At 43.8% G+C, this 21,185-nt stretch overlaps 1 protein-coding gene across 1 annotated transcript in view; it reads left to right on the plus strand.

Annotated features, from left to right (window-relative positions):
- LOC122165489 (sine oculis binding protein homolog) overlaps nt 1-21,185 on the plus strand; it is a 106,610-nt gene that overhangs the window by 76,029 nt on the left and 9,396 nt on the right. The window contains exon 6 of the mRNA XM_042828479.1: nt 14,361-16,315. Coding sequence (XP_042684413.1) covers nt 14,361-16,313 — 1,953 coding nt within the window. The 3' untranslated portion in view covers nt 16,314-16,315. The remainder of the gene's footprint in view (nt 1-14,360; nt 16,316-21,185) is intronic.

The following is a 21,185-nucleotide window of genomic DNA, read 5'->3' on the forward strand; positions in this document are numbered from 1 at the left end:
TGAGCAGCAGTGGCTGCTTTCTTGGGTGTAGTTCCCCTTGGTGTAACCTGCTGGGTGTATAATGGTTTTGAGAAAACAACATGTTGTAGGAGAGAAGTGCTCCAGGTAAATATGTTTGGTTTGTTTGTTTGTTTTTTTTTTTACTGTTCTAGGTTCTGTTACTCTATCTGTTATTCTAGCTTTTGAGATTAGCATTTTCAATCACAGCAATCTGTAAATTTTTTATAAAGTTGGACTGGAGGTTACATGGAAGTGATTGCGCTAGACTGAACATAATGGCTGTGCTCAATTGGAAAAATACATTTCTCTCTCTCTTCGAATCTGTGTATTCTATTCTAACTTGAATCACTTTTTGCTATTCTAAGATGTTTGTTAGAAACATATTTTTTCTTCTGGGGATTTACATCCTCTCTTAGTGTTTTGATTGCTTGTGAATAATTTGATCGAAAACCCTTTATATGTGTGTCTGCAACGTACAGCGTCTAGATGAATTGGATTTTGACTGATCCCACATAGTTGAAACCACTGAAACAAGAAACATTTGCAGTGCTGTCAGACGGGAAAATCTCCCTTCTGCAACTTGACTCAAATTTGTTATGTGTATAGCGCCATGAAGCTCAATAGATGTAAATACAGATTAATTATTTAAAAAGTAATAGGAAGGAATGAGCTTCCAAACATGTAGTGCTTAATTATTTAAAACCTATAATGGAATTTCAACCCTCACACATCCCTCAGATCTCTTGTGGTGCTTGGACGAGTGCCTGAGGTTAACTGGCATGTCCCCACCTCCCAGTCTTCTTCCTCCCTATGTCACAGGGTGATAGATGTGCAGGGTAGATGTGAAGAGAGGTCATTATTGTCAGTCATGTCTACTAGTAAATATACAGTGCTTAACTCTTTCTTTCCCCCATTACTATATTGCATCCTGCAATGAGAATTTCCTATAACAAATCCAAAAGCCTGAGTTTGAACAAAGCCCCTCATGATTGCTGATCCCAGAGGGTAAAAAGAGCCCCAAAGTTGTGCTTTGTTCATGTGATGGATGTGGCTTGAGAACCACAGTACATGATTGTAATGGATGCTGTAAGCACATGTAGGAAAAACTGATCCCCATTTCAGAAATCTCATGCTCTACATAGTCAAGCCAAATAAGGGGAAGCCTTCTCCCTGTATGAAGAGGAGGATTAAGAGTACAGAGTGAAAATTAGGAATATATAAACCTCCTAGCTTGAGAAACTCCTTGACCCCAGCCTTCCTTCTCTGTAACTGATGGAGAGGGTCTGCTAGGATCAATTCAGAGCCTCCAAGTCAGGCTGCTGCCAGGATCCATTTCCCCAGAGTTGCCTACAGTCTGCCCTGGAGCTGGAAGCAGTAAATGGCTAAAACCGGGCTGTCTGCATTATTTCACTCCTTATCCTTCCTCTTGTCCAAAGTTACTTGAAGATTTTGTGTATGGGGAATGATACTTGATGCCAACTGATAAGTCCTGTCTCAGCCCCAAACTACTTACCCTCCTTCTTTTATTGCACTACTGCACTGACAGAGGAACATTCAACCCTGAGTGGTTGTTAAAATGAACGTGAAGAAAAGCCCTTAAAATAAAAGCAAATGTTTTGTCACATTTAACACACACAGAAGGAGGCTGTGTATGCAGTGGCCACTGCTCTCCATTGGGCAGCCAGGTTTCAGCTAGCTTGATGAGCAGCATTTCCTGTCCCAGGAAGCCTCAGCTGCTGTCCAGGAGTTGCATGGAAACACCTGCAGAAGGAAAGGGGCTGCAGAAAACTAGATGGACTTGGTCCTTCTTGAGGAGGAGTCTAAAGGGCATAGCACTTTTGAGAACCTAGCATGCAGTACATGAGTAGGGTGAGAGTTTAAATACATTGACTCCTTCTGTGCTATGCAATGAGAGAATCATCTGCATGATCTTGTGAGTGTGAATGTGTTTTCCACAATGTGTTTATGGGATAAAATCTCAGTAGTCACAGAGTGCATCATACACAGAAGCAAGGAGTGTGTGCCATCTACAGTAACACAGTGTGTTCTTAGCAGAGTCCCTGTCATGTTCTTTACCAGATAGTGTGTCTGATGCCTTGTGCTGCAGAATACCCTCTTTGGTGAGAAACAATTACTTTGTGCCAAATTCAGCTCTCAGCTACATGGTTCAAACTGAAAAAAACAACACTGGCTTCAGTGGAGTTATCCCAGATTCATCCCGGGTTGCTAAGAATAGATGTGATTTATGTAATAGCTGGGTGTCAGGTACACTCCGCTAAACAGAGGGATAAACAAAGTGTATTCTATCTTTTCATCTGAGTAGAAGAGACTTAGTGGGACTTTTTTTTCTCCACACATTACCCTACTTAGAAAGAAGTAGGTACAGATGACCGAGGAAGAAGGGGTATTTGCCGTTGCCCAAACACCAGCACATGCTTCAGGCCTGACAACAGCATGGCAGGAGGCAGCCTCTGTCAGCCTGGGCCAGCAGCAAGCTGGGAGTGCCCCTTGCAGGAGGCCCAATTTCATGGCAGGAATGTTCTCAGTAAAACAAAGCAGGCATTAGCAGAACACAGGGAAGTTTTCATTAGTTCTCTGTATGTTTGGCTCTGGGCTGCAGTTTCAGAATTTCATCACTCCTTGTTTATTATTTTTAGGACTAAAATCCTGGAAAACAGTGGTTTAAGCTATCTAGTGGCCATAGTAAATCCTTCCTACTAGCAACAGATGTGTTTTTTTTCTTTTCATTTCTTTCTCTCCTCTCCTCTCCTCTCCTCTCCTCTCCTCTCCTCTCCTCTCCTCTCTTCACATCTCGTCTCTTCCCCACTATGTGCAGGACATGCAGCAGACTGTTGCTTTCCCCACTTTTCTTTTCCCAGCCCTTATTTCTGTCTTACTTGCTCCATGTGGAAGTTCCCAAGAGTGAATCTAACAGCGGTTCAGAGGAATCCTGTCTCAGATGGTAACTTTGTGCTAATACCAGCAGGAAGGGGAGCTTGGACTGCTGCACCCTGGTTTTCAATCAGGATCGGTACCTCGGAGCAGGAGGAATGGGAGGGACACAGAATGCATCCTCTGGGTTAAGCAGAGTAATTTCCTTTACTTGACTTTGTCTTCTCCCTCCCCCAGCTGTAGAGGGAATTGGAAAATGTTCTATTCTCCTGCTCAGTCTGCGAGAGATGGGGTACATCTTGGTCTTGGTCTGAAACCAATGTGACAAACTTTTCCTCAATCCAGGCAGATATTGGATCTGTCCCAGGATTGTTCTGATCAGATGTGGTTTTCAGAAAGAGGGCTGCTTTTATTCCTGGGCACACTGTGGTGCGTACCATTACCAGTGCAAAGCCAGTAATTCTTGGAGTGTGAAATTGCAGTCAAATCAGGAGCAGTTGTGATTCCCTTCAAAGCCCTGCAGACTGAAATCCAGCAAAGGTCCTCTCAGAAAGTTTTGATCTTTTTTTTTCACCTGTTTTTACTAACACTCTCGTCAATCTTTCCCTAATCAAGTCAATCTTTCCCTAGCATTACTTTTCCGAGTAAGCAGCTCATGTAGTCTAAGCAGCTGATGTAGTCTCTCAAGGATTTGATATGTTTGGGAAAGGTGGAGAAATTTGTATATGACTCTGCCTCAGGTAGGAGCTGAGACCCAGCCAGCCCTACTGTAGCCCTCTGTGGCCATGATGATGTGGGTTCTATAGCACATGGCACAAGGGCTCCTAGTCTAGAAATCTTATTGCATGATACAGATTAACATGTAATAATGAAGTCTGAAGATCCCTGACCTAGATAGATAGGTGGAAAAAATATATATGTGTAGTCCATGTATAAATACATATATATATGCATATATATATATAGTCTAAAGCACCCAGAGATTTTATTCATAAGCCTCTTCCTTATGCACACATAAATCAGAAGAAACCATATGCAAATCTGTGAGAGTTATTCCACTGTAAAATGCCATAGGTGAGAGGAGGAATTGGACTTAGAACTCTTCATTACAGGTAAATAAAGATTTCCCAGAGCTTCAGATTGCATTCCTGCTTGCTATTCTATGTGCTGATGATATTTCAAATCTGGATTACAGTAATATTTTCTAGACCCAGTAATATTACATTTAAATCTGAGTGATTTAATGGGTGTTCGCTGGTGATTTTGGTCCAGGTGAAGTGGTACTGGCCTCCAGCAGTGCCTTAGGCTAAAAGCATCATGTGTTAGGAAAAAACATTAACCTGCCCCTCAAACCTCCTCATTATTGCATTTATAGTCCTGTCAACTGTCTTATGAGCCACTGGAAACATAATGGAAGGGGGTTTATTGTTATTTTTATATTCTCTTGAATATTAAAAAGAAAATATATTGGAGAAAAAATCCATATAAGATATTACTAGATATAAATTCTAGACAGATGAGCCACATGGGTTATTTTCCATCTCACAGTGTTACTTTGCTATATGACCAGAATAAAGTTTTGGTCAGAAAAATAGGGTGAATGTGTTTATTCAGGTACTGAACAAGAAAGTGAATTAATTAGAGAATATAATTCTTCATCTGGCTTCTTAAGTTATCCGCAGATGTGGGAGAATGAGGGTTAAGGTTTTGGTTACTCAGTTATAAGGAAGTTATTACGGGTTATAAGGGAAATGCTACTGAAGGTTAATAAAGTGCCCCTTTCCTCTTTTCCTTTTAAGTTCTCCTGTTCTTAGCACATCTGTAATTCTCAACACAATTTGAGGTAACCATTTACAGTGTTAATGGCTCTTAATTCCTCTCTTTTTGTGGTTGCTGGGGCTCCATGCAGGCAGTGCTGGAAAGCGTGCAGACTGCTATTTCCTCATTTTCCACCAGTTGATAGCTGGCCTTCAGAAGAAACCTGTACTGGTGTTCGCTTCTGGTCCTGTCCTGCAGCCTCTGGGTGGGAATGCAAAACTCAGGGGCAAGAGCACTCCTCTCTCCCCCAGGCTGCCACTGGTGGTGGTTCTCAGCCCCAGTACCATGGATCCCCACAGCTCAGGTGCCCCAGGGGTGGAGAAGCTGCCCTGCTGCCTCCTGTAGCTCAGCACCCGTGAATGGAAACTGTGCAAAATGTTCTCCAAGGATGCAGAGACGAATGTCCTGAAGAGGAAAGAAGTGCATTTCCATTTTTTTTGAGGGAAAAGGGGGGAGATTTCCTAACGTGACCTTACCCTGATGCTCCAGAGAGGTGGCAGGCGTGGGACGCTGTGATGAAGTACTTACAGCCCCTCAAGTGTTTTTGCAGCTGCTAGCTTTGTTTTCTTTCTTTTGGTTTCCTGAGTATTCAGAGCCTACAGTCCCTGTCATCTTCTGAAGATGTTTGCAGTGCTTCTCACTGCTGCAGGGCTTGAGCAGCAGCAGTCTGAAGAGGTACTTTAGAGTCACCTTTAGAAGGATGCAGAGCTCTCACTGTGGCACTAACAGCTTAAGGATGGCAAAAGGAAAAACAACAAGTCTGGTGAAAGGCACATTACTGTGGTTCACTGAGACTCCCAGCTCCATCTACGCAATTGAGTTGTTTCTGGTTACTCAGTTTTTTGGTTACTCAGTTTTCTTGTTCATCACTTTAGGGGGAGCTGAGGAATGCACATCATGGGAAGTCTTGGCCTGGAAATCAATTGCTAGAACTCAGTCTGGCCAGTGCCCACATAGCCTGAATGAAGCTGCTTGCTGCTGGTTGACCGAGCAGCCCTCTCCCATTGCCACCCACGGAGTGAGGAGCACCACGCTACTGATACTCAGCTGACTCCACACATCCCTGCCCTAAATCTTGCTTTCAATGAGAGAGGCTATGCTTGTGTGCTCTCCTGTCTGACCAGGCTCAGTCTGGAAGAGGTGCTGTTTCTTGGCCTTGTGGTGTTGGCACAAAACCATGCCAACACTGGGCTACTCCTTGAGATCGACAGCAGCCATTTGATGAGCTTGAGACATGACGGCCACATAGAACTTGGCAGCCTGAGCTGGAGTTTGCTTTGCCCCTCAGTGTCTTGTACGATGTGCTTCTGCTCCATGACTGACTGTCTTGCACTGGTATGAGGTTTCTCAGCTCCTCTGTTACCTTTGGAATAGGCAGTCAGCTTCTTCAGGCGTTTTGGAAAACGATCCTTGGTAAGACAGTCTGTGTCCTGCTGAGAATGTCTACAGTCCTGCCTCTCCCACTTTCGCCCTCCTGTCATCTTCTACAGCATATTAATTTTACTTAGGGCTTCTGTCGCTGCCAAAGCGATTCCTTAGTTAGTAGTGAAACAGCAGTCTGGATGGAACATGAGTAAAAACCCCACATCAGGGATTTTAAGGTTTAAATGCTATTATTGTCCCATTCTGTGTTATTTCAGACAGGAAGGTTTCTGGGGAGAAGAACTCCCCTCCTGGCAAATCCTGCTTCCCACTATATTCATTTTCCCTTACTTGCGCCCACCGTACTGTGGGCTTCACCAGTGGTTTCAGAGTTCTTAACGTGGTTTCAAAGCCTCAGACTGAAGTTGAAAACACAGAGCTCAGCTGTTTATACACAAAATCAAATATGTAGCCACTCTGATGAAACAAGAGCCAACCTGGATTTCCATCGGGCATTAGCATAACTTACATTCGCTGCTTTTGGCCGGAAGCGCAAAAAAGCCCTCAAAACAAAGGAACACGGGTGCTTTGGAAAGGCTGTGTTTTAAATACCGCGGATGACAACTGCAATGATTCAAAAATGAAATCAATTTATCATTAGCCATTAATTACCAAATCGCTCTATTTTCCCCTTCTGCTTCATGTAGCTGAGACTTTTGCATAATTAGAGTGAAAAATGGAGACAGTGGGTCTTGCATTTAAATGACACAAAGTTAGTGTTCGCTCTTCAGAAAACCGTGGTCAAGGTTTTCAGGAGGAAAAGGAGACTGGGAGGGTTACATCATCAAAAGGAAAAGCAAGCAAGCAGGCAAGCTTTGTTCTCTTTTAAAGGAAGATTGAAAGAAAAACGACAAATTTGTCACAAGACAGTTTTAAGTTGGGAGCAACTGCAGTGTTCTGTTCTATAAAACTGTTTTTTTGCACAAAGCTGCAAACATTGTAAAAATCTGTTTTCATTCACACCTAGCATTGCTACGAGCTGTATTATAACCACTTTCAGAGTGTGTTGGAGCCTGCCTCGGGGTTCCTTCGCAGCAGGTTTCAGCTGGAATGATTTTTTTTATATAATAATCATTCCATTCAAGTGGAACAATCATTATGAAAAATTATGAGCCATGTTGGGAAGGAAAACCCTGCCATGATAAACATGCTGGATGTTGTGCAATAAGCACGTTGAAAATGGTGATCAAGCCTCTATGACTGCTCAGAGCCACTATGCTGGATTCTGCCTATTATATGAGATTTGGTAGTGAAAGAGCATTAATACCCAGTAATGATGGCTATGGCACAGCCTTGGCTACAGTCATCTTGAAAGTAGATGCTGTGAAATGCCTGTGGCTCTTCGGACTGCCTGCATCCCTCCAGGAGACCCTGCACCAGAGCCTCCCTCCCAGTGGCCAACACGTAATGCTGAGCATGCTGACCTCTATGTCCCCTGTTTGGGCACCCAGACCTTCTCAAAAGGGAGCCCTCCTACACAATGCAGGCCTGAGGTCAGCATTTTGGAGGAAGATTTGCTATGGGGACATAAGGCATATCCATACACCTTTAGGTGATGATAAGTTGTATGGCTTCTGTTGAGGCTGTGTCCACTCTGTCACTTGGCTGGAAAAAAAGCACAACAGCATCAGGACAATTGAAAAAAAAAAAAACCTTTAAATTATGAATTTGAATTCCACTGAATTGATTGCTATGCTGTTGAAGGAGTTTGTCTTCTGCTGTTGTCTCTACATCCCACCTCCTCCTCACTCTGACCCTGCACATTTGAGCAGAACATGGTCCTTTTGGAAAGGTTTATATGCTTGGTTTTCTGAGTGGCTCAGCAGGGTGCCCAGTTTGTGCTTCTTAGTATTCATCTTTCCAAGTCATAGGGTGCTAAAGAGAATTCTGATGTCTTGGAGCCATCCTGATGCCAAACACACAGGCATGTGTTGGACCACTAATTGCTGAGGTGGCCATCCTGGCCTGGTGGGGCTTGATGAGATCTGTTCTATAGGCAAGCCCCCCAGGAGGTGCACAGGATGGGGATGAAGTGTTGAAACAAACCTACAGGTTGCTGCTGCTCTTTGACCCAAAGATTTGTGCTGCTCACAAGTGTTGAATACATCAGTGCTTGAGATGGGGCTCTTGCCCCAAAACTTTTCTGGGCCTGGTCATGCAACGTGCTGCAGAGATGGGGCTGTGCACAGGATTTATCATCACAGGGGAGATCTGCAAGGGAATTGCTTAGGTATTACTATTGCCTTTTGGGTGGATTGCTTGGAGAAGCTTTGGTGGTGAAGAAATGAGGGAACGTTGGAAGGCAACAGGAAGTCCATTGCCCAGCAAGCTGGGAGGGGAGGGCTGGCTGGGGTAGCCAAGAGAGTTTTTACATTCCCTCAGCTCCCGTACCTGTGATGAAAGGCTGAGGAAGCTGGGCTTCTTCAGACTGGAGAAGAGAAAGCTCTGGGGACAGCTCATTGCAGCTTCCCAGTACTTTAGGGGAGCTTGTTAACAGGTGGAAGACCAACTGTTTACATGGGCAGGCAGCATGGGGAAATAGTTTTGAACTAAAAAAAAAAAAAAAAAAAAGGAGAGATTCAGATTGGATATTAGGAGGAAATTATTTATTCAGAGGGCAGTGAGGCACTGGAACATATTGGTCAGAGAAGCCTCTGTCCCTGGAGGTGCTCAAGGCCAGGTTGGATGGGGCCCTGGGCAGCTGAGCTGGGGGGTGGCAGCCCTGCCTAGGGCAGGGAGTTGGAACTGCATGGGCTTTAACGCCTTCCCACCCAAGCCATTCTATAATTCTATGATTCTATGATTTTATGGTTCTTTGATATATTCCTTCAACCTTTAAAGTGTGTTCTATGGCTACTGCTTCAGGACATGCAGATCTGGCTTTCTTTCCTTCTGATACACTGACTTTTTTCCCTGGTGTCTTGCTGGCAATGCTTTGCATCCCTGTCCTGCTGGAACTTGGTGTCCACACTGCAGGCTATGACTGAGACAGGGTGATCTAGGCACAGGGAAGTGAAGCTGAGCTGTGTGAGTACTGGTATGACTCATTTGGGTGTTTGCTAGAAACCTCAATGTGCATTTCAAGCTACTTTCATAGAGTACCTAGATTGCTGCTGCATCTAGTCTTTGGCAGGCTTCAAAAACCTGAGCCCCTGCTGAAAATATGTTTTAGCAAACATATTTCTTAATAAAATAGTGTCTGCTACCAGATTATCATTCAGAGTTTGTTGATAGATGGCACTAATGGATGAACTTGGTGCCTGTGTTTGACAGCTGGTAAAAGCATTAATTACCCCATGCTTGAAGGCCCAGGCACAGCTCTTTTCAGGCTGTGGGACGTCTGTGTTGTGCCTGCAGGGTCATCTCGTGGCCAGGTCCAGGCTCTGTGTCGGACACCTCTATCAGAAGAAAGATACAGATGCCAACAGGAATGGCTTTTATTCCCGTCTTTGTGTTAGAGGAATCCGAATGACACGCGATCCCTCAGCCCTGGCCTTCTTGGTGTTCCCGTATCGGGACCGAGTCATGTTTCTGCTGATGCGGTGTCTTCTGAGTAGTCCTGTGGTGTAGATTGCCCTGTGTTTCACAGGAAAGCGGATGAATGATATCAAGTCATTGAGCTCATAAGTAGCACACTGGCAACCCGCCATTAAAATATAAATACATTAAATGTACTAAAGGAAATGTTCATTCTGTTGTTTAGCATTGGACATGCCCCAGTTAGGTAAATTTAATCTTCTTGAGGGTTGTTGTGTTACAGCTGAATGAGATAGACCCTTATCTCATTACCGATCTTTCTGTCATTCAGGTTTTGTGCTCTGACATTCACGGTGTGCAGTGCGCTTGCCCAGTGGCGGTGCTGTGAGTATTCCCCAAGGGAGAAGGAGATGTGTAGGGGGTCTGTTAGCACATTGCAAGCCCAGACCCTTTATCTCTGACGTCTTCACTGCCCTAAATCCCTTGTCAGTCACAGTGCTAAAGATTTCGCCTCTTTTTCCGTAGGAATGTACAAAATGGTCGCTTTATGTGTGTTAGAAAATGTCTGAAATCCATAATTGCGGCATGTGTTTTCTTCCCTTGTATCTCGTATGTTAACTTTTGCAGTTCTTTTGTAAATCTCTTATCCACATGCCCATTTCCTATGGAGGAATCTCCCACTGGCCCCAGGTGCTAACCATAGCCCCAGAGCCAGCTGAGTGCGATGAAGAGGGGTCTTTCCAGAGTTCTCCTGGGTGCTGGGTCAGGCCTGATCACTGTGATCCCACAGCATAAACTCTCCTGGCTAACCCTGCCCCTGGGGAGCATTGCCAAATGGCACTGCACTCAGCCCCTCTGCACCAGCTTAGCTCCCCTGCAATTATACAGTGAAAGAGAAAGGTAAGGCAGAAGAAGGAAGCCAAAGGGATAGGTGAATAGAGAGAATCTGAGCTGCTTACAAAGACAGATGATGCTCTATGTGGAATGCGAGTACTTAAAAAAATAAGACATTTGCTGTGTATTTTATAGATAAAATGTTATTGTATTGAACTGAAAGATATATGTTTCACCTATCACATCTGAACTAATCAGCTTAGGCTTTTAGAAGAAGTCTGTAATTACTCTGAGCATGTCATTACTTAGATGTGAAATGAATGATATTGCTCCATTTTATTACCTCTAGTGATATAGCCATTTGTATCATAAATTCATTGACCTCATCTTAAATGATCAATCCTGTAAGACAGACTTGATTCATTAATTGTTAAGTGACATTTTTTCTCCACCAGTAATTTCCTCCTCGTTGTAGGAATGTTTTTCTGCATTTTAGTGTGCTATTCTAAGGTGTCCTATTACCTGCATACAACATGCACATTTTATGCTTGTGTCTTAAATAAGCCACATAGAGTGATTTCTTACATAGATAAACAGAAACAGAAGTAATGAAACACATAGATGTGGCAGATACACATCTCTCACTAATGTTAATTTCAATACTTTGGAATGCTGCATAAAATCATGATAATTATGAGATATTTGGTCCATCTAGGATATTCAGAGGAACAGAATTATTGCCTTTAATTTCTGTGGCTTTAATTGATGTAACCTAGTGATAAAATACACAGAATGGTCTGTGATCAGTGCATGACTTCATGAGTTTCTTGTACCTTGGTGAATTATTGAAAACAGGAGAAATCAGTAGAGAATTTCTAAGCAGGATTTCTAAATATTTTACCCAAGAAGAGAAAATATTTGTTTAGCTGCAAATGACATAGGGGTCCACTTGAGATAAACAAATCAGCACAGCAATAAAACAGGAAAGTATTTCAGTGAATTGATCAACTGCTAACTAATAAAATTAAATGATTAGGAAAAATGCCACAAGTGTTTTAGGTTTGGTTTTGCTTTTTGCCGTTATTTTTCTTTTGGCCTGTTTAGTTGAAGTCACCAATGGAGGCTATTCCTAGAGCAGTAAGGGGGCTGTATCTTCCTTCATATTTCTCAAGTGCTTCTTTGGCACCAGGTGTACAAGTTGAGAATTTGTTTCCTTCCTTTGTTCTGAGCGAAGGTGAGGCCTTGGCTGCAGGTCCCAGGACATGATTAGAGTGATACGGCGTAGTGGACATGGTGGAGATGGGCTGATGGTTGGACTAGATGATCTTAGTGGTCTTTTTCAACCTTAATGATTCTATGCATCGGTTCTATGACTACGGCAGAGGTAGCTGCCCCTGGATCCTGCTCCATCCCATTCAGCAGCTGCCTTCGGGACTGGTCTCTAGGCTTCTCCCCTGCAAACAGGCGTGATGGAGGGCCAGGGTGGACTTCATCCTATCCCAGCCTGCCTGGAGGACCCCTGCCTTTCTCCACAGCCCATGTGGTAGGAGCATGCCCTGCAAAAGCAGCAGAGTGGCTTAGGTCCTGATTCCATACATGCAAAATAGATAGTGTTTTTTACTGTAGGAGTGAGCTTTGCATCAAAAATGGCTTTAAGGTAAATCCAGCAGCATCGAACGGCACCTTATTAACTCATGGCATAGACACACAAATTCCTCTTTTGTCCGCTTGGAAGGCTGTGGCAAGCCAAAAAAATTCAGGAGGTCAATTACAAGGTATTTCCATCAGCTCATCCTGGGATGGGGTGGTGTTGATTTGCCAAGCGGGTGGCACAGTCCATCCTGTGCCAAATACCCGGGATGGTTCAGTGCCCATGGCCACTGCTGCAAGGGATTGCAAAGCCCCAAGAGCCGAGGGAGAGCTGGCGCCTTGCAAAGCCATGTAAAACCTCATTTGTAACACATAGAAGGACATTCTTCCTTGTGTGGATCATCATGGGGGGAACATGCCCACAGGAAGGCTGCAGAAGCACTGTGGGACTAGGCGCCCTGTGATTTATGTCCCGTTATGCTGCATCCTTGTGCCCAACCTGGGCCCAGCGTTGCTTTGCTTCAGCAGTGACTTCATAGCTGTTATTTCTCCAGTAATTATTTAGTTTGATTTAAAACTTGGGATAAAATCTTCCTGGTAGAGAAAGGGAGTGTGTGTGTAAATGGGGTGTGGAGGCAGGGAAGGAATCGAATAGCAACTAGACTGGGTAACCCAAATGTAGCAGAGCCAAAATTGGCGGTCTGATAGTGTGCTGGGGGTGTGTGCATGTGCCTATCTATGTATGTATATATATAAGATATATTACTGAAAACTCAAAAATGTCACCACTGTTTATATTACGGGAAAGCTGAGAGTTAAATGAGATGGGTAATCAGATGCCCGACATATGTTGTTTTGAATTGTTTATATGGCCAGTCGTTATTAAAATTAATTATCCTTTTAATGCAGACTTTTCACAATCATATTTCTTTTTCCATACAAAGGATACAGTCATTCAAAACGGGTTAAAACTGGCTGTTTGGAAAAGGCAGAGCAAATGATACCACAATGTATTCTGACATGGTCATAGGCTCAATGTGCAGATAGGAAGCACCACAAATCTCTGCCGGTGGACTATTTTCAGAGCTAATGTAAATGATAAAAATGGTTTTTTTTTTTTGCTTTTTTTTTTTTTTTTCCTGTGTGCATAAAATTCTGTCAAAAAAGTAAGGCACTGAAAATTCTGACATCTGTTTATCTGTTTATAGCTATGGCAAGATTACTCATATTAATTCTTGTTTAAAATGCCATATGAAGGAAAGGCATTTGTGCAAACAAGAGTCATATTTGAATTGTAGATCATGTCTTCACCATCTGTGAGAGCTGTTGGTGTTGCAAAATTAATGTGTTAATGAAATCACAATAATTTCTCTGAAGTAATGGATTCTGAAGCCTGGAATGACTATTTTTTGAACTTTGGTGTCTAGTGGTTTACAACTGGGAAAACCTTTCACGGCTTAATTAGTTCTGCAGCCTTACTTTTTAAAAAAATTGGCTATGCCTTTACCACACCAATAGTAACACAGAAAAGGATTAAATGGAAAGGAGATGAGTTAAAAAAAAAATAGAAAAAAGAAAAAGCCAGCAATGCAAACTTTTTGCTGTAGTATTTGAAAAGTTGCTAAAATGCCCTTTTTGCCAAGAAGCTTTACTCAGAGTGACCAGTATGCAAAAGGGGACAAACAGCTTGGAAACATCATGAATTAGGACTATTTAAATGTTACACAAATTTTCTGACTATTTCCAAGTTGCTCCTTGGAATAAGGGGCAGGGGATGAATGCTGCTTTTGCTTTGTGATGCCACTTTAAAATCCCACACCCTTTCCAACTTAGTGTTTAATGTGGTTAATAAAGTACAAAATATTACAGTTTATGATGTAGTGGCAATGTTTTGCACTCATTGCCAGTGGCTTACAGTGTCTTTTTTCTCTTGTCTTATTTACTGTGTAGTATTGCATCAGAGATGGTAACAGTGTGTTTAGTTTACCACTGAGGAGTAATCACAGCCATGTTCATATGGATTTTTTAATGTATACATATGTGTGTTATAACAGTTTATGCCAGCTGAGGAGTGTTCACTGTGGCATGGCTATAAAATATGTAACATACTGCATAAGACAGAATTGCGACCATAGTAGCCAGAAAAGGAATTATTATTCAATTGTCCAATGTTTTGGGTGAAAAAATGTTAGCTTTCACAAACGTAACTTTTTTTTATGCTATAAAAATAATGCATTTAGGAAGCAACTGAAAAATGACTTTTAAAATAACACTATGAAGAGAAGATTGCTTTTCTTACCTGATTTGATTTTATTACTGTGTTGTAGGTATGTGACTGGTGTAAGCACATAAGACACACAAAAGAGTATCTGGATTTTGGGGACGGGGAAAGAAGGCTTCAGTTCTGCAGTGCAAAATGTCTCAATCAGTACAAAATGGACATTTTCTACAAAGAGACACAGGCCAATCTTCCAGCTGGACTGTGCAGTACATTACATCCTCCAGTTGAAAATAAAGCAGAAGGCACTGGAGTACAGCTGCTGACTCCAGATTCTTGGAATATACCGCTAGCAGATGCTCGGAGAAAAGCTCCATCCCCAGCGTCTGCAGCTGGCCAAATTCAAGGTCCTGGACCATCAGCATCTACCACTGCCTCTCCGTCTGACACTGCCAACTGCTCTGTCACTAAAATCCCCACGCCAGTTCCCAAACCTATTCCCATCAGTGAGAATCCAAATATTCCACCAGTTTCTGTCCAGCCACCTGCTAGCATTGTGCCTCCAATTGGTGTCCCACCTCGCAGTCCTCCCATGGTAATGACAAACCGTGGGCCAGTTCCGCTGCCCATATTCATGGAACAGCAAATTATGCAGCAAATCCGTCCGCCATTTATTCGTGGGCCGCCTCACCATGCCTCAAATCCTAACAGCCCTCTGTCAAATCCAATGATCCCTGGAATCGGTCCACCACCAGGTGGCCCCAGAAATATGGGTCCCACCTCCAGCCCCATGCACAGGCCAATGCTTTCCCCTCACATCCACCCCCCCACGACACCGACCATGCCTGGGAACCCTCCAGGCTTGCTGCCGCCCCCTCCTCCTGGAGCCCCTTTGCCCAGTCTTCCCTTTCCCCCTGTCAGCATGATGCCAAATGGTCCTATGCCTATGCCACAGATGATGAACTTTGGGCTGCCATCCCTCGCCCCGCTGGTGCCACCCCCAACTCTACTAGTGCCATATCCTGTCATTGTCCCTTTGCCCGTCCCCATTCCCATTCCTATCCCTATCCCTCACATCAACGATTCCAAGCCCCCCAGCGGTTTCTCCAGCAACGGCGAAAACTTCATTCCGAGTAACTCCAGCGAGACGGCTGGAGCAAAGCCACCCAATAGCTCTTCGTCCCCTCGAGAGTCAAAACAAGGATCGTCCAAACCCTCCGACTCCTCTCCGAGCTGCTCAGGCCAGTCCCTAAATCAAGCTCAAGTGCTTCAGGAGCACGGTAAAAATGAAGTTGTTGACTTGACTGTCAGACCTAGTAGTCCTGTGAACAGTAAGTTTGGTTTCCCCAGTGTGCTACAGGGTCCGCAGGATGGTGTGATCGACCTAACGGTGGGCCACCGGTCTAGGCTGCACAATGTCATCCACAGGGCTCTACATGCCCAAGTGAAAGTCGAGCGTGAGCCTAGCAGTGTTGTAAATTTGGCTTTCGGTAGCTCAGACAAAAGGAACTGCAGCGACTGCAGGGACAATTGCAGCCCAATTGACTCAAAAACATTACCATGTGGTGACGCAGCCCACTGCTGCCCTGTCTCCTTGGCCTCCGGCACACCGGGACTGGAAGCCGGAGCAGCTGTGTGCAATGTCATTGTGAATGGCACAAAGAGCACAGAGGGTTCCAAGAACCCGGAGCCACCCCAGGACCTGAAAAAGCCACAGCCCCCAGAGGAGTTGGCGGTGAGCGAGCTGGAGTCTGTGAAGGAGAATAACTGCGCATCGAACTGCCACCTCGAGGGAGACGCTGGCAAGAAGGCTGGGGAAGAGCCCCTTGCCGGAGGAGACAAGCAGGACCCCAACCTCAACAATCCGGCAGACGAGGACCATGCGTATGCTTTGCGGATGCTGCCCAAGACAGGTTGCGTGATCCAGCCTGTGCCAAAACCAGCAGAAAAGACTGCTATCGCGCCGTGTATTATGTCAACGCCAATCCTCAGCACAGGGCCAGAGGATCTGGAGCCACCATTGAAAAGGAGGTGTCTCCGAATTCGAAATCAGAATAAGTAAAGGTTTGTGTAATCACTACTGCCTTCTGTGTGAGTAGAATGGTTATTTTCAGGTATGAGGTCAAATGTGAATGTGGCTTTTTTCAAATAGAAAGACACAGATTCCAATTTATCAGCACTTTTAGAAAAGTATCGGTATTTATGTTTTAATAATGTTCTTTGTGTTGCACTGCATTTGTTCTTGTCAGTATTCCATCTATCTGCAGCCTCATTACACTTTTGCTCACAGAACATTTTGTGATGGTGCTGGCTGTGTGTTGCGTATGTCAAATTCAGTGGTTTTCTGCCTAGGATATGGCTTAGGTCTGGGCCATTAATCTGCTTACTTATTCCAGCTGAGTTACGCAGCAACTCAAGCCTTCATGATGATGATTGAAATTGCCCTACAGCGTAGCATAGAGCAGGATTACCCAGCTGCTTACAGTTAGCTTGGATCCAGTTGACTTACCAAATGGTCATCTCCAGCCATCTTGCTTTGGTCTGCCTCCAGACCGTACTCTCACTTCCAGCCAAGATGCTCTCCAGGGCTGAGTCCCCCTTGTTGAGCCTTCCTTCCCCAGGTGTCAGCATGTAGGGACTATCAGCTGTTGGACCTGCCCGCTGTGGCTTAGTTCAAGGGGCACTCAGTAGGCAGCAGCTGTAGGTCTTGCTGTGGGGCTTTGCTCTCTTACCTGAGGCACTTGTCTTTGGCAGTTGAGTTTTCCCTCAGCCCTGCAGTCGCTATAGGTGTGTGGTTAATGAGAGACCTGTAAAACGAGGCAGCAGTTTGGATAAATCTACCAACAGCTGTGGCTTGGCCAAGGACCTGGCTTGGCCAATGTTTCTGTTAGAGAGACAGAATCATCCCCCACTCTTTACTCCTTATTCCCAACTTCCTGATCCCACAGATAAAACAGCACCTTTATAAAACTGTTAGTTTAATATGTGTCTGTTGATTCAAACTTATGAGCAAGAAACAAATGTAATTGTATTTGTTTACATTCACAAGCATGGAGAGCTTCTTTCAGGAAAAGGGAAAATGGTAGGTGTTAGAAGAAATCTGTTCAGCAGCAAGATACTGATGTTTTGCTGGATGTGGCTTGGTGAGATGCCAGATTTCATTATAATCCATGGAATATTCTGTAGCCTCCAGTAAATCCCTGTCCCTGGTAGCACAAATGCTGACTGCAGCGGTGCAAGATGAACATTACCTTGAGCAGCTTGGCATCTACAGCCATAGATAGTGCATTGCAGTATCTCCCTGCTCCACCAGAGCAGGCTAATGGCACCATCAAAGATTCCAGTGTAGCCAGGACTCCCTTGTATTTGTTACTGTCGCGTTCCCTATCCTGGCTGCCCTGCTGAAATGTTACTTCCTTTGATCACATGCAGTATGTATTTATTTTCTTTGGTGGAACAGAACTGTTATTCTTTGCTTTAGGCATGTACTGACACATTTAAAAGACACATTTGTAAGAACAAAGGATACCTGTAACTTTCTTGGGCTAATAATATATACAATAACTCAGAAGTCAAATGTACATTTAAAACTTTTACACTCTCCTAAGCACTGCTGGGGGGATTTCCCTAAGCTCCCCCTGGAATGGATGGACTGTATGTCCATCTGCTCTATTATTTGGTTATTTAAGCAGCAAGATCTTTTTTGCACAGCCCAGTGTCCCACCTTTGGAGCTTGAAAATTTGTCTCTGCATAAATGTACGTATGCTTTTAGTTAAGGGTAGGGACTGGATCAAATGAGAAGCCCACTGTTTGACTGAATGCCTTCTATTGAATTTTAGGACAACGATGGTTAACACAACTCCTCCCACCTTGTTCCATCTCCCCATAGCTGTGCTTTGTTTCAATCCAGTGCTAAAAGGCTTGTGCACTTGTGTGCTGATGCTGTAGTCTTACAGGCTGTTTCTTAGCATGCATTGATTTCCATGTGCACATAGCTTACCCGGACCACCCAGGCTGCATTAATGCCACCTCTTTGATGTCTCCGCCCTGGAAGAGCTTTAGCATCATCCAGAGCCACAGCCTTTAAACTCAGGGAGAGTTCTGGCTTCACTGAGTTGTGTATTTTACCTGTGACATGATAATGCGTGACATCGAGGATGGTGTTTGACAGAGGGAGTGGGCAAACAGTACAGTCTGCACTGAAAAGAGAGATGCTTTTCCACTCGGTTATTATTCTCAGCTGTTTATATCTCTAAATGTCAATAGTTAACACTTTGGCTATCCTCAGGAATAACCATATTCCCATTCACCGAGTTTTACACAGTCCTTTGTCTCAATGGAAGGACTTTCTTACAGGAAAGTTCTCAGCCAGGCAAACCTAAGCTGACCCTGTGTAGACATCAGTAATGAAGACGCAGCTGATCTCATTGTCTGAACCCTCTTTTAAACCAGACTAGAGAAACAGGCACTTCAGAGAGATAGTTGAGCTCATCCTGAATCGACAGTGAAGACAGCTGAGATGAATTGTGCCCTAGGAGCACCTATTTCTCTCTGCTGTGAAGGAAACTGAGGGTGACTGGAGCAGACCTCAACATCCCCATACACGCTGACATTTAAGGGAGACAAAGCCCAGCCTAGTAGTCATGGTGCTGGGACTTCATGCAGTAGCTGTGCTTGTCCCTCCTTTCTTCACAAAAAAAAAAGAAAAGAAGTAGCCTCTATGCAGACATGTGAGACCAGGATCTTTGTGCGTTTCAAGGGAAAGAGGATACCCCAAATGTGCTGCAGAAATAAACAGTTTGATAACCATCTCATTCCAGCGGGTACCTTAGTGAAATGTGGGTGGGTTTTGAGTCTCTCAAGGCACGCACAAGTGATTTGTGTAGGCCCGATGATTGATTTGAGGCGAGGACTCTTCGGTTTCATGCAGAGCCCTCCTTTCACTTAGTGCTGGTAACAGCCACTCCACAGGGGCTGCTGGGACCTGTTTTTCTGTATTACATATTTCTCTTCAAGGTCTTCAAGGTCTGCCAGGGCTGTGCAGGACTCAGAGTGGAGACAAATGTTGGGCACAGTGCTGCTTCAAGCTGTACCACAGACTGGACCTCCGCCATTTCCATGGCTTCTCTGCCTAGGTCTTGAGAAGAGTGGAGAGAAAAGCTTGCTCTATCAGCAACACCACTGTGGGGAATATCCCACACCAGAACCTCCCAGCCTGACAAAAATTCTAATAAAAAACAGAGTAGGTTCTGTATTATTAATTGTGCTGACTGGGACCCTTAGCGTTTTTCATTGCACTGGTCATGCTGACCCAAGAGAAGAAAATGTCCAGAGAGTTGTCTTTTTTTCTCCTGATCCCATCCCCCAGCAGGAAAGTCTGAACACATTGCCATAGTGTGCAGCTTTTCCTGGATTTTATTTCCCATCAAATTGTATGAAATGAAGGAAATTAGCCAAATATTTTTACGCTAGAATTCTGGACAAACAGATTGAATTCATGTAATGGCAACATGGACTCTCTAAAAAGGAATCAATGCAAGCGTGACCTTTTCAGGCAAGTTGCCAAACTCCAGATTATTTAATGTACCAATTACTTGATTATTGGAAGTGCTAATCAGCAACATAATCCTTGATGTTAAAGTTTAGTCTCTCCATCAGGATGTGGACTGTCAAGCTGTTCTATTTTGATGCAATTAAAAGAAGCGGTAAAAGATGTCCTAGTGCCAAAGTCCTACTATGATAAAGCAATGAAGTGAGTAAGACTGTTAAGTGCAGTTTTGTTGAGTTTGAGCAGCAGGAGCTTTTAAATTAGTGTTGCCTGCCTGCATTCTCTACGTGCAGGCAGGATCAGCTTTAACCCCACAGTTTTGGTGCAGGATATGGTTTTCTAAGGAAGACTGAAAACTCTAAAGACTGCTTGACTTTAACATAGTGGTACTGGTAAAGTGAATGGAAAATGAAATTGCACAGGCTAAAGTCAAAACTAGTTTCTGTGCGTGTGCATGTGTGTGCGTGTTTGTGAGCTTGTCCTAAGTTGGGGGCAGAGGGGTAAAGAAAGGAAGGAGTTTTTCTGCTTGTGTAAGCAGAATTTCTCCCAGAAGTAATGGAAATAGTAAGAGTGTGGCCACCTACTGAGCCAACCCATATGTCCTGTGGTCAGCATCTGATGAGTTATAGGCCCAAACTTCCAGCTGTCTAGTCCATACATTGTAGTCATAAAAGTGTACAGTGAACAGAGTGCTGCAGTTTAGGCTAGAAGTAATATATATCCCACTGTGAGCTCCCCTGCCCATAATGGTCCAGCACAAGATTTCCTTCTCTGGTCAGGATTCCTAAGGCAACAGCCATAGCTATTAACCTCCCTTTCTGCCTTAAGAATTTTTATAGCTCACCTATCACTGTAGCATCTATCTACAGCATCATAGCCTGCTCTCATTGCTCTGACCAGGTTAGAAGTTGACCTTAAAGGTATGTTTCAAAACAGATTTTGTATATTTACACACATTTTTATGCCAGTCATCTTTGTTGATGCGCTACTATGGGCCAGAGCTTTAGCTAATTTTAATTGGATATAGTTCTACTGGTGCTAAATTAATTTAAACCAACTAAGTAATTGAACTCATACACTTAACACCTACTCTTCTGGTTCAGAATTTTTCCTTCACCTGGCTTCTTATGAGCCTACAGAATATTTCCATTTATTCTAAGGGTGAGAGGAAAGACTGTTAACACCACATATCCTTAAACACATTTGCTTGGAACTGATGCTTTGCCTTTGAGAGCTTCCTGGCTCAAGCAGTGTGATCTTACATTTAAAAATTGCCTGAGTAGCTTTTCAGATATATTAAGTCAGAAAAAGGCGTTTTGGAATGGAATAGAATAGAATAGAATAGAATAGAATAGAATAGAATAGAATAGAATAGAATAGAATAG

Source organism: Centrocercus urophasianus, unplaced genomic scaffold (assembly GCF_019232065.1).
Source record: "Centrocercus urophasianus isolate 14NV4802_14NV808 unplaced genomic scaffold, USGS_Curo_1.0 seq_10, whole genome shotgun sequence".
In the NCBI taxonomy this organism is placed as follows: domain Eukaryota; kingdom Metazoa; phylum Chordata; class Aves; order Galliformes; family Phasianidae; genus Centrocercus; species Centrocercus urophasianus.